Source organism: Aulonocara stuartgranti (genome assembly GCF_965226115.1).
Source record: "Aulonocara stuartgranti genome assembly, chromosome: 18".
Classification (NCBI taxonomy): domain Eukaryota; kingdom Metazoa; phylum Chordata; class Actinopteri; order Cichliformes; family Cichlidae; genus Aulonocara; species Aulonocara stuartgranti.
This window is the reverse complement of record NC_138954.1, coordinates 21,026,106-21,043,426: the sequence shown is the minus strand read 5'-3', so window position 1 is coordinate 21,043,426 and position 17,321 is coordinate 21,026,106. Positions and strand designations below refer to the sequence as shown.

General features: G+C 45.8%; 1 protein-coding gene across 1 annotated transcript; it reads left to right on the top strand.

Moving 5' to 3' along the window:
• Positions 1-755: 755 nt before the first annotated feature.
• LOC309694696 (complement C1q-like protein 2) lies at positions 756-1,597 on the top strand. Its single transcript, XM_082514906.1, has 3 exons — positions 756-863; positions 992-1,114; positions 1,240-1,597. Exons 2-3 carry the CDS (start codon positions 1,045-1,047, stop codon positions 1,518-1,520), a joined length of 351 nt encoding a protein of 116 aa, XP_082371032.1. The 5' UTR covers positions 756-863; positions 992-1,044; the 3' UTR covers positions 1,521-1,597.
• The last annotated feature ends 15,724 nt before the right edge of the window (positions 1,598-17,321 follow it).

Below are 17,321 nucleotides of genomic sequence, written 5' to 3'. Positions count from 1 at the left end.
CCAGCTTCACAGACACTGTTAAAGCTACGCCAGACTCCTTGGAGCAGTGCTCCGTGGTGTAAATTAGCCTTAATACATGTATTGTTTCACACTGCCTTCTATAAGCATGCAGAGAAATAACCTCAAACAAGAAGGAGCATGAGTGATAAAGAAGAGCAGGACAGCTGGATGCCTTAATTCTAACAGTAGGTTTGCTTGTTAGACTATTGTATTGCATTTGCATGCTTTCACAACTTTTACTTTGTAATCTCCAGTATAAAAATTCTCAGTTTAAGTGTTGCGTTCAAGTTCACCTTAGAATGTAGCTGAAATTGCTATTTATAATGTTGACTACTACTGCTGCTGATTTCCAGCGAGAAGTCCAACATTACTCACTGCGTACTGACAGACAGTTGCTTTTTCTGCTGTTATTTCAATGAACCACTCATGTTACACCGCTTATAAAGAGAAGGATCATTCATGGGGCTTAAAACAGGTTTTTCATGAATTGTTATCTTGTCTCAATCACATAATTATTGTCTCCCAGTTTTCTTTGTGCTTGTTTATCGGAAAGGAAAAAAATAGGGACACTTCCGTCTTTGTGATACAGTATATATCTAGAGCCTTGTGGGGGGAACTAACACAGATGAAGAGAAATTCTGAAAAGATGAAGACTGCAGTCTTAACCTTATGCCTCTTCTTTCTGTGTGCAGCTGCCTTCCCTCAGGTGGATGGCCAAGCATCTGAAAATGAAGGCTCCCTTGTTGAGACACCTCAACTCTGTGCTGGGACAAATGAACAACTTTTCCTAATATTACGACAACTAGAATCCAAGCTGAATAATGCTGAGAAACAGCTGGCAGATCTGAAATCATCAATCCAAGGTAAGAACATAACACAGCTGGAGGTTTTTATTCTGACATGTATAGATTTTTATCAGTGTACTGATACAGGTTCAGGTTTTGTTGTTGTCAAACCAAACAAATAATCCCATATTTCCATGCAACTCCAGGCAACCGTGTGGCATTTGGAGCATCTATCGGCAATGTTGGAAATACTGGACCAATGAGTGCAGAGATCACACTGACTTACAAAAATGTCTACTTTAACTCAGGCTCTTACAACCCTGCAACAGGTAAACTTATCATAATTATGTGTATTTATACACATGTGAGTTTATTTATTAGATAAGTACTGCATTTCACTACCACTGATCTTCTGCTCTGCTTTATAAGCTGTAACTGTGTCCATCATCTCCAGGTATTTTTACTGCTCCGGTCAGAGGAGTTTATTACTTCAGCTTCTCTGGTCATAATATATCAACTAGACCGATGGGGCTGCGTCTGATGAAGAATGGAGAGCAGATGGTGACAGTGTACAACCATGCTGCTGGAAATCGCTATGAGACAGCCACCAATGGCATGACTCTGCAGCTGGCTGCAGGAGACCAGGTGTACATGAGGCTCCGTCCGGACACCTGGATCTATGATAATGTCAACAACCACAGCACCTTCATTGGCCATTTGTTATTCCCTCTGTAAGCTCAGACAAGCATGATTTGAATAGCAAATGAGTAAACAGAACAATATTGACATGCAGGTTTTGGTTGATTATTTTTGGTGGTGACAGAGGTGGCAGGGTTACAGTAACAATCTACAGATTTAGAACTTGGTGGTGGTGTCAGAATTAAAACCAGTATTTTAAAGTTTGTCTCAATGGAACAATAAAGTCTGAATATGTGCAGCAATTCCACTTTTCTTTTTTTTAGTGAGTTAGGCTCCTCTGACTCATTTTAAGGTAAACATAAATATATATATGTGTGTGTATGTTTGATGTCTAAAAGTGATTTCTCAGTTATAATCAATAAAAGAGGTTTTCTGATTTATGTCGGTGTATTTTTATTTTTATTATTATGTGCAAACCCATCTAGACTTGGGCTGAGTTAAGTTCACTAAAGTTCTAGCTACATCTGGACACGTTTTTCTAAATTATTCTGTTATAACAGCTATAAATAAAATTAAGAATATGAAGAAAATTAAACACAACAATTATTGCTATTTGTTAATAATTAATTAACTAATTGATGACAATTAATAATCCAAAATTAAGTCATGTGTACTATTAATCTTTATTAATTATATCAATAAGTAGAATGATATACACTTGAAAAAACAAAATACAAAACATTTTTTTTAAATACAAGTATTAAATAACTGCATTGTGGTTTTGCATGTTAGCATGTAGCATAAAAAACATAAAAAACAACTGCTCTGAAAGTTTTTGGTAATGAAACAAAAACATGGAAAACATCAAACCTCTTTTCTGGTGGAAAGTGATCAAAAAGGATGGATGGCTATAGAGTTGATCCTTATCTGTATAAATACTTTGTAGTTTGAAGAAAATTTGTTCAGGTATAAAATGTGAACTGAACAAATGGGGTATATTTTAGTAAAAAAATAAATAAATAAAAAATCAATAGTTTGCTGGTGCTATTGTGCTAACATTTTATTTTTAAAAAAATACTTTTATTTAGATAATTTTATTTTTTTTTTACTGAAGCCATTACACAAAACCAGAAGTGTCAAGTGTTTGGATTACCAACATGAGCAGAACACCATCCCCACAGATACACCAAGATACACCGAAAATGCTACGTCCAGATGAAGAGAATAAACTCTCCTTACCTTGATTATTGAGCATGCTTTTAAATTTTATAATTATAGTTAGATTGTTATTTCAATTAAAATACATTTAAATTCCATTTAATTACTGGGGAACTATGCACTTAATCGTGGGTCACATTATAATATTGTAGCGGGTCAGGGTTGTTCTGGGTTTTGTTTTGACAGTTATGTTTTGTTGTTCTGTTGCCATGGTTACAGGTGATGCTCTCTCTGCGACTGTGTGTTTGCGGTGAGAGAGCGCCTTTTTTTTGTTGTTGTTGTGCTGGTGCCACGCTGAGCAGTTGGCTAGCGGCAGTGTTCTTCTGTAAGATATAAATAAACGGCTGTGCTCCCTGGCTAGGACGGCGGGGAAGCAAGACCGAACGAAACCTCTGTCTCCTCCTTGTCTGAGCTCGCCACATTGGTGTCAGAAGTGGGATAGCTCACCCTCACCGTAATGGAGAGAGACATTCAGAGGCTGGAGCAAGCTGTCGAGGAGAACATTCACTGCTTGGGAAGCTGGCGATTGAAGAGAGAGGAAGCGAGCGGCCATGTAACTCCCCCGACGGGTCACGATGGTGCAAGCGCACCGCGGCGGCGGCCTGTCGCGACAGACGCTAGGACAATGCTTCATGGGCTGCCTCTGTCGACCCACACACCGGCGGGCTAACCCCGCTAGAGGCCTACCTCTCACAAGTCCGGCTAGCCGCCAGGCATAGTGGCTGGAGCGAAGAGGAGGCTGCTACACACCTAGCGCTAGCATTGGAGGGAGATGCACTGCAGATACTCCTTGACCTAGCCCCGGCAGAGCAGCATGAGCTCCAGGCCCTCACCGCGGCACTCGAGAGGCGATTCGGGCAGCGGCACTCCACTGATCAGAGCAGAGAGCAGTTGACCAACCGGAGCCGTTGGCCGGGGGAGAGCCTGGGCACCTTTGCAGCGGACGTGTTGCTGTATGCTCGTCGTGGCTACCCGGAGTTCCCAGCAGCAGCCCTTGAGGAGCTTAGCCTGCATGCTTTTCTGCGAGGACTTTTTCCAGAGCGACTACGCCAACACGTCCACCTGGCCATGCCTCAAACCCACCGTGAGGTGCTCCTTGAGGCTGAAAGGGCCGAGCTGGTGCTCACCTCGCGACCTAACCAGCAGGTGCCCCCCCCCCCCCCCCCCCGAACTACCCCCAAATCAGAGCCGCAGACTGCGACGGGGAGGTCGCGGAGATATGCCAGCTGCAGTCTTCAGTGCCCCGGAGGCGTCCCCGTCAACCGACCAACCGCTGCTACCGGTGCGATGAGCCTGGCCACGTGGCACGTGACTGCCCAGCACCTGCCCCGAAGGCCGGAACTATGCAGCCTCAGGGAAATGGGGTGGGAGCGGTGTAGCGAGGGGACCACCGCTCCAGCTTCCTGCCCCCCTCCAAGGACGATGCACGGTGGTGGGCCAAGTTGGGCACCTCAAGGGACTCTACCTGAGCTGCTGTGTTGAGGACCAGCCATGCCCGGCCCTGGTGGACACGGGGTCTACCATTTCCCTAATACAACCTGGCATGCTCCCTGGAACGTCCGGGCCACTGGTGAAGGGTTGGTTGCCCACAGACACCCAGCTGATGACAGTGACGGGGGAGAGAACTGTTATGCGGGGGAAGAAACTGTTGCGGATCCGAGTGAAGGATCTGGAGCTGGTGCACGATATCTGGCTTGCTGACATTCAAAACCGGTGCATCATCGGCCTGGATCTGCTGACCCGCTGGGGGGCCTGCAAAGTTGGCTATCACTCTTGGCACAGAGACTCTTGCCCTCCAGTGTGGTGAAAAGCAGGGAGTGGAGGGGACCAGAGCCAGACGAGACAGGCATTGGGCAGCTGCCACTCAGCAGATTTCGGGTTCCGGTGGCTCTGTGTCATCTCTACTCACCTCAGCCTCAGCCTCTCAGCCCGACAAATCTCCCTCGACCGAGACAATCGAGGCTGTTAATGACCTGTGGCAGCACAGCAGCGTAGGTCTCAACGTTGACCAGCACCAGCGGTTGAGGTGCCTCCTGGACGAGAATGTGGACATCTTTGCTGCCAGTGACAAAGACTGCAGGCAGACGGGGCTGGTCCAGCACACCATCGACACCGGCTCTGCTCAACCCATCCGTCTGCGCCCAAACCGGCTGCCCCTCTCAAAACGGCAGGTGGCGGAAGAAAAGATCCGTGAGATGGCTGATCGAGCCATCCAACAGCCCATGGGCGGCACCCGTGGTTCTGGTGGGAAAGAAGGATGGCAGCCTGAGGTTCTGCGTGGACTTTTGCCGTCTCAATGCAGTCACCAAGAAGGACTCGTACCCGCTTCCACTGATCGACGAGGCCCTAGATTACGTTACCGGCTCCAGCTGGTTCAGCTCCCTCGAGCTACGCAGCGGTTACTGGCAGGTGGAGCTAGCCCCCGAAGCAAGGCCTAAGACTGCATTCACCATTGGACAGGGGCTGTGGCAGTTCAGGGTCATGCCATTTGGGCTTTGCAATGCGCCAGCGACGTTTGAGAGGCTGATGGAGAGGGTGCTCGTAGACATCCCTTGTAGCCGCTGCATTGTGTACCTGGATGACCAGTTGGTGCACGGTGGCGACTTCGACAGTGCACTGTCTCACCTGAGTGAGGTCTTGAGTACCATCCGACGAGCTGGGCTGCGGCTCAACCCTGCGAAATGCCGGCTGTTGGTGGGAGAGACCACGTTCTTGGGCCATGTGATCAGCGCTCAAGGTATCGCCACCGACCCCGCAAAGGTGGCTGCGGTCCGGGACTGGCCGACTCCCTCGAACGTCAAAGAACTGCGGAGCTTCCTGGGCCTAGCCTCGTACTACCATCGGTTCATCAAGGGGTTCGCGACGATAAACAGCCCCCTCCACCGCCTGACTGACAAGGGCCAGCCGTTTGGCTGGGGTGATGCCTGCGCTGCAGCTTTTGCGCAGCTGAAGGAGGCCATCACCAGAGCTCCATTCCTGGTCTACCCCGACGCCCGGCAACCTTTCATTGTGGACACTGACGCTAGCAATGTAGGAGTCGGGGCGGTCCTTTCCCAGCAGGACGAGGCCGGAGAACAGGTGGTGGCATACTTCAGCCGTGCCCTGGGGCGAGCTGAGAGGAACTACTGCGTAACTCAGCGGGAGCTGCTGGCCGTAGTGCTGGCGGTGCGGCACTTCCGGCCATACCTGCACGGCTGCCGGTTTCTCCTGCGCACTGACTATGCATCTCTGACTTGGCTCCTGAACTTCAAACATCCAGAAGGTCAGGTGGCCCGCTGGTTGGAGGTCCTTCAGGGCTACGACTTTGAGATCCAGCATCGGGCAGGTCGACAGCATGGCAACGCTGATGCCCTCTCTAGACGGCCCTGCATGGCTGTCGAGTGCCGCTACTGTCTGCGACAGGAGGAGCGGCCCAGGAGGCGCTTGGGGTGGCTACTGCTCAGGCCGCGGCCAGCGGAGGGGGATGGCTCCCATTGACCATGCAGCAGCTGAAGCGGGAGCAGGAGGCCGACGCGACGTTGGCTCAGGTGGGGGCCTGGCTGGAGGCGGCGCAACGCCCAGACTGGACGGGGGTGTCGGGACAGGAGCCCGAGGTGAAGGCCTACTACTCCCAGTACAACAACCTGGAGACCCACGACGGCCTCCTGTACCATGATATGGCGGGCCCCCGGTCAGGTACGAGATCTCCTGCAGCTGTTGGTGCATCTGTCGCTGCGGTCGCAGGTGCTCGAGTTTGTCCACAGCTCGGTGGGGGCCGGCCACTATGGGAATGCCAAAACTCTCCGCCGTCTCAGAGGACGGTTCTACTGGCCTGGCTGTCGACGGGATGTGGAACTTCATGTGCACTGCTGTGACACCTGCACGGCACAGAAGGGCCCAACTCCACGCTCCACTACCCCCCTTCAGCAGTACCTGGTGGGGGCCCCAATGGAGTGAGTGGGAGTGGACATCCAAGGGCCTTTCCCCGTTACAGAGTCAGGGAACCAGTATGTGTTGGTGGCTATGGACTACTTCACAAAGTGGCCAGAGGCCTACGCAGTGCCGGACCAGAGTGCAACGACGACGGCGGAGAAGCTGGTGGAGGACATGTTCACCCGTTTTGGGGTCCCGGCTGAGCTCCACAGTGACCAGGGGCGTAACTTCGAATCGAAGGTCTTCGGGGAGACTTGCCGGCGGCTGGGGGTGGAGAAGACAAGAACCACACCACTCCACCCGCAAAGCGACGGCTTGGTCGAGCGCTTTAACCGCACGCTGGCCACCCAGCTCGCCATTCTCACCAGCCGCCACCAGCGGTATTGGGACCGACATCTGCCCCTGGTCCTTTGGTCGTATCGGATTGCGGTTCAGGAGTCCAGCCAGTGCACACCTGCCGCTCTGATGTTTGGATGGGAGCTCCGGACGCCTGTGGATCTGGTGTTCGGGTCCCCCCCCGAGCCGGAGATTGATGGTGGGCCAGAGATGGATTACTACAGGAGGCTGAGGGAGCGGCTGCAGGTGGTTCATGACTACACCCGCCAGGCCCTACGACACCAAGTGCCAAGGGGGGGTTTTCATGCCTGGCGACAAGGTTTGGGTGTACTGCCCGGTTCGCAAGAGAGGAGTGTCCCCCAAACTCTGCAGTCACTGGCAAGGGCCGGCGGAGGTCGTGGAGCGGTTAACAGAAGTGGTGTACCGTATCCGCATGCCGGGCCCGGGCGCATGGTGGTGTTGCACCAGGACAGACTCTCACCGTACCGACCGCTCACTCCAGCAGACGTCGGGGCAGGGGATGCTGGTGGCACCTCATGCTCTGATCCGAGTGACTGTTCCCCCGCCGGCCGAGATCGGCCGGTGCGCCAGAAGAAGACACCTGGACATTTGCAGGACTTTGTTGGGTAATGGGGTTGTCGGGGACGACTGACCCCTTAGGTGGGGGCTATGTAGCGGGTCAGGGCTGTTCGGGGTTTTGTTTTGACAGTTATGTTTTGTTGTTCTGTTGCCATGGTTACAGGTGACACTCTCTCTGCGACTGTGTGTTTCCGGTGAGAAAGCGCCTTTTTTTTGTTGTTGTTGTTGTGCTGGTGCCACGCTGAGCAGTTGGCTAGCGGCAACGTTCTTCTGTCAGATATAAATAAACGGCTGTGCTTCCTGGCTAGGACGGCGGGGAAGCAAGACCGAACGAAACCTCTGTCTCCTCCTTGTCTAAGCTCGCCACAATATGTTAGCCACAAACATTATGAAGGAGTAGGTAAACTTGAGCACTGTGGTGATTTAGGGGGATCAAAGAGAACATCAAAGAGAGAAAGCAAAAACCAATAGCAAAAAAGTTACTGAGTAAATAACAGGAAATGCATAAACGCGAGACACAAACAGTGCACAACAACAAATGGAAACCTGCACAAAGAACTACAGAAAATACGACAAAGGTTCATTCTTGTCTGAGAGACCTACACCTGCCCACCCCTGACAAAACCTAAGAGACATAAAATTAGTTATTTAAGTGTTTTTATGCGTGCCGCCTCTCTTAAATGCTGAAGGTAAGGATTCATCCCGCATTATAGCTCCTGTGTGCCACTGCTCTCAACATGCATTTAAGAAAATATGCCATCCTTCAGCATTTTGTACCCAGATCGATGGCTGGTAAACAATGGAGACAATGTGTGTAAAATTTCTATTGGTTAAATAAAATACCATTCAGCTCTGTAGAAATGTCAAACCTTTGAGTCCATCTGCCCAGTGTTCAATATGACACAACCAGAGGTCAAGGTGGCCAAAGTTTCTTGATGATTTTTTGTATTAAAATAATATTTTTCTTGGATCCCAAATGTAGATATTTTTTTATGATTGCTAAAATCAGTTTAAAGATTGATTAAAAAAATATTAGTTAACTGGTTTAAAATTATACAGAGGATAAAAAAAATATTGAACGCATCACCAAAGTATTTCTAAAGGTGCTTTTGACATGAAATTCTCAGCAGATGTCAGTAACAACACACCCAATGCAAAGAAATCAATCCATAAATTATGTTTATTGACCTTTAAAGTTTTATCAAAGGTCTTAATAAACAGCTAGTTTTGGCTTTAAACCCATAGTAGTTGTTGTGACCTCTTAAATAAACCTACTTTATTGTATTTTACACAAGGTTTACATTGTTGCTTAATGATACAGAAATGTAACTAAAACAAATGAAGCTTAAGTGAACAGAGGTTAACATAGTACCAGTATGTTATACTTTCTTCACAGCGCTGAGTCAAATTATAGGTGCTCTGCAAAAATGAAAAATATAATCTCAAGTGTGAAAGTAAATGTTTAGTTCTCTGATCAACTTACATGTTGATTTCAAAGACTAAGCTCACCTTACAAGGCAGACTCACAGACTCTGTTCAATGCTGCTGTAGGGAGGTAGGGTATAGGTGAAATGTACTTACAGCTACTTGCGCAACTGATGCCAAATGAGAAGGATGCCACATTTAAAAGTTTTGCAATTTTATTTGTTGTTTTAAAAGCTACTGAGTGACATTGTGCTAAAATGAGCTCTTACTTACACAGAGGTTAACAGCAAGTGTTCATAGGTTTGAAAAATCAGGTTTTTCAATCCTTCGATCATCATTCATGTTAAGACATGCAGTTCACGCTTTCAGTTATAACAGAACAGCAGAAAAGCAAGGAAATATAAAGTGCTGTGGAGAGAACAGGTTCAGATTTTTAATGACCTCTAATGAAAAGGAGAAATTTCAATTCAATTCAATTCAATGGTACTTTTATATGTATATATACTGTACTTTTATATATACTGTTAATCACAACAGTTGCCTCAAGGAGCTTTATTTTGTAAGTTTAAGACCTAAGTTTAAGACCTCCAACTATCAGATGACCTCCTGTGAGCAAGTGCTTTGGTAACAGTGGCAAACATCCATCCATCCAAAGGTGAGTGAAGAAGAAACACAGTGCATCATGGGAAGCCCCCAGCAGCCTACACGTATTGCAGCATAACTAAGGGAGGATTCAGGGTCACCTGATCCAGCCCTAACTATAACCTTTATTGAAAAGGAAAGTTTTAAGCCTAATCTTAAAAGTCTTAAAATCTTAAAATCTAAACTGGGAGCTGGTTCCACAGAAGAGGGGCCTGAAAGCTGAAGACCCCACCTCCAATTCTACCTTTAAATAAATGACCACAAGTAACCCTGCAGCCTGAGAGGAGTACTCTATTGGGGTGATACTGTACTATGAGGTCTTTAAGATAAGATGGGGCTTAATTATTCAAGACATTGTAGGAGAAGGATTTAAAATTTGATTCTAGATTTAACAGGGATCCAATGAAGAGAAGCCAAGTCCTTGTCAGTACTCTTGCTGCAGCATTTTGGATGATCTGAAAGCTTTTCAGGGAGTTTTTAAGGCATCCTGATAATGAAGAATTACAGTAGTCCAGCCTAGAAGTAATAAATGCAGATGTATTTCTTTAGTGTCACTCTGAGACAGGATTTTTCTATTTTTAGAGAAAGCAGTCCTACATATTTATTTAATATGTACATTGAAGGACCTGGTCATAAACAACCCCAAGACTCCTCACAGTGTTACTGGAGGCCAAGGTAATGCCATCCAGAGTAAACATCTGGTTAGACACCATGTTTCCAAATTATTAAGGGCTGAGTATGACAACCCTTAGGTTTATGTGAATTTAGAAGCAGGAAATAAGAGGGCCTGTGGTTGATTAACAAGCTGGAGTGAAGGATTGCTGCCACACCCCCTCCCCGGCCTGTGTTTTGTGGATTCGGACTATTAGTATAACTCATAGTGATCTATTTAAACTAACATAATCATTCTGCTCTAACCAGGTTTCTGTAAGTCAGAGTAAATTAATATTAATGATATTTTTTCTAAGAAAATAATTAGGCAAATTTACCAATTGGGTTCTTCTTCAAGCATCTCTCATGTGCGGTGAATTAGAGATCCAAGAAGACTGTTTCAGTAGCTTAACCTGAATAAAATATTAATAAAATATTTTTATTAATATTTATATGAATTATTATATCCTTTACTAAAAGGGACTTAGAAGAGAGAGAGTTTTATTCTTTGGTGCAGCTGAGGATGCTATGTGTTTTTTCCTTGTGTATATGGGTGTGGTTGTGTGGTTGTGTGTGTGTGTGTGTGTGCGTGTTTTAAAGCTCTAACACCCCCTGCAGTTCTGTAATGTCCCAGCAGCTTCTACACGTTACAGTTAAACAGAAAAATTAGTAAAAATCCTAGTTGATAAACTCTAGTTGTTATGATGATGTCATGTGATCATTTCACATGTGGTGTCTTCATTTCAGTTAAAAGAAAATCCCTCAAAAAATGGATTGTAAGATTCAGAAGTGCCTATACTCAACAAACTGTAATGCCCCTGAAATGAAATGTATTTTCTCTGGCTTTACTCCTGGTCCTCCTCCTTTACTTTGGTTACTCTTTCACAGTCTTTCCTTTTTTCTGTGGTGTTATGCAAAAGGTTCCTCTAAGTTTTGTCCCTCCATATTCTGTTTGTCAGCAGTTCAGTGTGTGTGTGTGTGTGTGCCACTGTTTGCACGTCAGCATCAGGTGTTCTGACTAAAGCTGTGACGTATGATTCAACCAACAAAAACCTCCATGTCCCATCGGGCCTTCCTCTTTCATTTTCCACCTCCAACATCCACCTCCGTTTCCAAATAGAGGCACCCCTCATCACCTCTCTCCTCCTAAAATAGCCCACTCTCTTCTCACCCCCTTCCTTTGGGATGCCAGGGTTTCAGGTTTTATGTTTTAGTTGCTCTCCTGTGTATCTGCTTTTTTTGTTAGATTGTTAGTCATCCATCCTTCACACCAACAGAAAGGGGCTCACATAGATCAGTAGTTATTTTATGATAAGTGCAAACCTTATGTTGACAGCACCGCATAAAGATAACATCTCAATCTAAAAGATAACTAAAAGTTCCTGCATTAACTTTTCATAACACAATAAATGTCTTTGGAGGAACATCTGTCTCTTCTTCGCTTAGTCAGCTTGCATCGTTGATGGGAGGGACCAAGCAGAAGTTCGCCTGAGGACGTAGAACCTGGGAAACGAGAGAGCATGATAACAGAGTGGATGGACCATAGACAGGAAAACAATCACGTAACTAGAAAAATGAGAAAAAATACTAAACTCAAAATAGGAAGTGACACATTTGAAAGCATAAATACTAGAACAGTGAATAAACAAACAGGAACAAGAAGTCAAATACTTCCACAAGAACAAAAGCTGAACATTACTGGAACTATAATGACACCATAACTCAAACAAAAAAGTTCAGACACATGTATGCACACTTTAACTGTAGAACGTAGCCATATATTTGTAAGTCATTTCTTTTTGCCTTTTTCATTTTATTTTTCTTATTTGAAGGTCGGTTTTCTCTTATATCTCATTCTATTTTGACTTCCTGCCTTCCCTCCTGTTCTCCTAATCCTGCTCAGCTGTTTTTAATGACTTGCATTGTATTTGTGTCTTTCCCTTGGCTATATGTAATCCTGTCTTCCCCTTTTGCTTTGTCAAAGTGTCTGCAACGCTCCTCAAATCTCTTGTTTGAGTTCCTGTGTTTTTTCAGTGTGGCTTCAGGCTCCTCATTGTGGAAACCCCTAATTTCTTTGGGTTTTATACTTTTTGTTCTGTTTTGTTAACAGAAATCTATAACATCTATAACTTTATTTCTTTGGTTTAGCATAAATGGCCATGGGTCTTATTTTTAATTGCATGAAAATGCAATTAAAAGTATAAAATTTCTGTCCTCCTTCACATTTCCCAAAGCCATCATGTGGACCAGTGGATTGGATTAAAGTATTTGCCAGGCCAATTCTGGCCCCTAGGCCTTATGTTTGACGCCCCTGTCTTAGAATGAAAGGAGAGGACTAAAAACATGCTACTATTAATCAAACAGCGGTGATTTTTTTTCCTTTTATCATCAGGAATGGTTGTGTTGCAAAACTTGGATATGAATCATTAGTCATCACAAGCACACTGTATATTTTGTGCTGAAAGCAGTTGTCACTGCCAGGCACACACAGATCTCCACTGTGATTCATCAGGAAGCGAGAAGGAAAGGGAGGCAGAGGTCTGATGTTAGGATGTGTAATTGGTGTACTTACTAGCTTTCTAACTAAATAATAACTTAATGTTTTCTCACTTCTTTTTTCAGACCCAATAACAAGCTGCGAAGTGCATGAGACCTAAAGAGGATCCTAAAACACAGATCTGTGTGACATGTGACATAAAAGTGCAGAAACCTTTGAACATGAACAGAACAGAAATACTGCAGAAACAGGGGCTGATAAATTACAGATAATTCATTTTCTGCTGAAATGAGCTGATGTCAGACTGGAAAGTCAACACATTGCACTCTGACTTCTAGTTTGGTACCAGACAAATACAAAATATGACAGAGGAGTAAATCCTCGCTGGGATGACATGAAAAAAAAAAAGTGCAAATCCATCCACTGATGTCTCGAATTTACAAATTGTATTCAATTCAAATGTGGGCTGTTTTAAATGCAAACAGAAACAAGAACAGAAGAAGAAATGACATCTCTGTAGGGATAAGATTAAATAAGAATTTTTTTTTAAAAATACCTCTTTAGTAGCAATACAGAAAACCCGAAAGCATCACTGCATGCGATTTCAGCTTTTGAGCCTGATTTTTGGGTTTTACTTTACAAAACTATCTCACCCAGATTGGTGCTAAAAATTCACCAGAATGCAGAAGATTAAGTATTGACTGCTCAAATCTTCCTTAGAAGGACTGTAGCGCCCCCGTTTGTGCAGATGTTGATTCCATCAGTGCCTGCTGTTCATTGTATAGCTAAGTGTTTCCTAACTCTAATTTGTTTCACTTAGACTGAAACAAATTAGAGTTATAAATATTAGTTTTTAGAAGAAGTAAAGAAGAATGTGGGCTTTATTTATTTAATTTCTCAAAATAACTACACAGCATAACAGACTCTATCTAAAGATGAGGCTTAAGCAGAGCTAGTCTGGGAATAACTCAGGATCCTCCAGAGGAAACTGGAAAATGTTGCTGGGGAAAACGACTCTAAGCAGAGGAAAACTGCGTAGCTAAAATAAAATAAATCCCAAGTGAATCATGAATGTGAAACAGCCTTTTACTTACTTAACTTACTTAAATGTACTTGTTATTCAAGTCTAACTAACTAATTAAAAAATACTTCCCAGAAAACGTGTTGTAATACAATGTTGTAAAACAATAAAACAACATAAAAACATTTATTTTTTAAATCCCACAGAGGTTTCGGTTGTGGTTGGATGTTTCGGAGCTACAGTAGAGGATGTTTTTCTTTAACCAGAGAGATGGTGATCAACTTCAGAATGGAGAACATGGTCACATGACCTGTGCCTATGCTGGGACAGGATGTTGAACAGATCATTTCAACAATGCACTCTTCCAACACATCACACAGTAATACTGAGCCACCTTTATGTTGTCTGATGTTTGTTACTCTATTTTTCAGATACATTTACTGAGCCGATGTCAGTTCTGTCTTTTCAAACATTGTATTTGCTAAACATTTTACTGTAAGTCAAGAGTAATGTTATCACTGGTCTTGCTAAAGAAAAGAGAGGAAGGCTAAAGACTGCTGCACCATGTGAGGCACCATTAAATCAACTGCTCACCTTAATTGAGAGATCACACAAAAATACAAAAAGTATTTGGACCTCCCCGATTTCTTAGTTTTTTGAATATTTGCCACATTTTATCATTTAAAAACTGCATTTTGTATTTAGTAGAGTTATCTTCGTCTAATATTAAATATGAAACATAATCATTTTAAACAGGTAAGTATGACAAATATGCAACAAACTAAGAAACCATGAAGGTTGATGTTGCATTTTTGACTTTTTCCATTTTACAGCAATTTTGTAACCAAAAATAAATGTCGGAAACAGGAACTTGTTAAATTAATAAATTACTAATAAAACCAGTTCAGAGCTGCTTGAATGCTCAGTCGAGCTACAGACACAGACACAGGTTGTTTTATGATCCATCACCGTGGGCTCATTTACAGGCTGTTAATATTATCTGAATACTATTAGCTTTATCAAAACATAATAACTCTAGTTGGACACTCACCATGGTGAGTTTTTGGGTCTTATTTAATCATGTGCTTAACCTTTTCTTTATGTGCCGATGTGTGCTGTTTGTGTTTCTGAATGAGTAACCTGTTTTATTTTGTTAATCACGGTCTTTATGCATGTCTGACAGTTGTTTTTCCTTTGTGATTGTCTGTTTCACCCTTAGGGGTTTTACCTGCTCTTTGCTGCTGTGAGTATTTGAAATTACTCTCACCTGCTGTATTACCTGTTTTTGTTTGATTTTTTGGTTTTTTTTACTTTGATTGTCTGCCAGCTGTTTCAGACTCTTTGTGCATCGTCTCCTTTGAAAGTACAAATGCGGTTAATTTGCTTTTGCCTGAACCTGCTGCCTCCTGCTTGTTGCATGTTCGTCCATGTCTATTTAACGTTAGGCATGTACATGTTGTAGTTCAGGATATAAGCATGCATCATAAACACATTGATGTTGAAATACTGAGATCTTTGATCTGATGACGGCACTAGACGAAGCCAGGGGATGACTGTGCTGAGGAGGGGTGTAAATTAGTGCAGCACATGTCGTGACAGTCTAGCCACATAGAGAAATTCTAATGAAAATGCAAATGTAATCAAACTGTAAGATATTGAAACACAGTTCAGAGGATATTTGAAGATCTCCGCTCACAGCTACATTTACATCTTTACATTTAGGTAAAAAACAATCTAAAAGAGCGATTCATAAGACCCTTATGAAAAGGACATCGAGGGAACAGTTTACCTTGCCCGGGATAGGGTTACCGGGGCCCCGCCCTGGAGCCAGGCCCGGGGAGGGTGCCCGAGGGCGAGCGTCTGGTGGCCGGGCCTTAGTCCATGGGGCCCGGCCGGGCACAGCCCGAAGAGGAGACATGGGCCCATCCTCCCACAGGCCCACCACCCGCAGGAGGCGCCATAGGGGTCGGGTGCATTGTGTGCCGGGTGGCGGCCAGGAGCGGAGGCCCTGGCGGACTGACCCCCGGCTGCCAAGACTGGCAATAGGGACATGGAATGTCACCTCTCTGGTGGGGAAGGAGCCTGAGTTAGTGCGTGAGGTTGAGAGGTACCGGCTAGATATAGTCGGGCTCACCTCTACACATGGCTTGGGCTCTGGAACCAGTCTCCTGGAGAGGGGCTGGACTCTGTCTCAGTCTGGAGTTGCCCCTGGTGAGAGGCGGCGGGCTGGGGTGGGTATCCTAATATCCCCTCGGCTTGCTGCCGGTACGTTGGGGTTTTTCCCGGTGGACGAGAGGGTTTGTTCCCTGCGCCTTAGGGTCGGGGAACGGGTCCTGACTGTCATCTGCGCTTATGCGCCGAGTGGCAGTTCAGAGTACCCAGCCTTCTTAGAGTCCCTGGGGGGGGTGCTGGAGGGTGCTCCACCTGGAGACTCTGTTGTCCTGCTGGGAGACTTCAATGCTCACGTGGGTAACGACAGCGAGACCTGGAGGGGCGTGATTGGGAGGAACGGCCTCCCTGATCTGAACCCGAGCGGTGCTCTGTTATTGGACTTCTGTGCTAATCACAGTTTGGCCATAACGAACACCCTGTTCGAACATAAGAGTGTCCATAAGTGCACGTGGCACCAGGATGCTCTAGGCCGTAGGTCGATGATCGATTTTGTAATCGTATCAGCAGACCTGCGACCATATGTTCTGGACACTCGGGTAAAGAGAGGGGCTGAGCTGTCAACTGATCACCACCTGGTGGTGAGTTGGATCAGGTGGCGGGGGAAGACGCTGGACAGACCTGGTGCACCTAAACGCGTAGTGAGGGTGTGCTGGGAACGTCTAGCAGAGGCCCCAGTCCGCGAGATCTTCAACGCACACCTCCGGCAGAGCTTCAACAGCATTCCGAGGGAGACTGGGGACATTGAGTCCGAATGGACCATGTTCAGCGTCTCCATTGCCGAAGCTGCTGCATTGAGCTGCGGCCGCAAGGTGGTTGGTGCCTGCCGTGGTGGTAATCCCCGAATCAAATGGTGGACACCAGAGGTGAAGGGAGCCACCAGGCTGAAGGAGTCCTATCGGGCTTGGTTAGCCTGTGCGACTCTGGAGGCAGCCGACAGATATCGACAGGCCAAGCGGAATGCGGCTCGGGCAGTGGCTGAAGCAAAAACTCGGGTGTGGGAGGAGTTCGGAGAGGCCATGGAAAAAGACTTTTGGGCTGCCTCGAAGAGATTCTGGCAAACCGTCAGACGTCTCAGGAGGGGAAAGCGGTGCTCTACCTGCACTGTGTGTAGTGCTGGCGGAGCGCTGCTGACGTCGACTGAGAAAATTGTCAGGCGGTGGAAGGAATACTTCGAGGACCTCCTTAATCCCACTGACACGTCTTCCGAGGAGGAAGCAGAGTCTGGGGATGAGGGAAATGACCCGCCAATTTCCGGGGGCGAGGTCACTGAGGCAGTTAAACAACTCCTTGGTGGCAGAGCCCCTGGTGTTGATGAGGTCCGCCCCGAGTTCCTGAAGGCTCTGGACGTTGTAGGGCTGTCCTGGTTGACACGCCTCTGCAATGTTGCGTGGAGATCAGGGGCAGTACCTGTGGACTGGCAGACCGGGGTGGTGGTCCCCATCTT

Bases quoted from the DNA above. Each gene is read 5' to 3' on its own strand.
- LOC309694696 (XM_082514906.1), top strand. From the start codon at position 1,045: ATGAGTGCAGAGATCACACTGACTTACAAAAATGTCTACTTTAACTCA. The intron at 1,115-1,239 runs GTAAACTTATCA...CATCATCTCCAG, and splicing joins CTCTTACAACCCTGCAACAG to GTATTTTTACTGCTCCGGTC.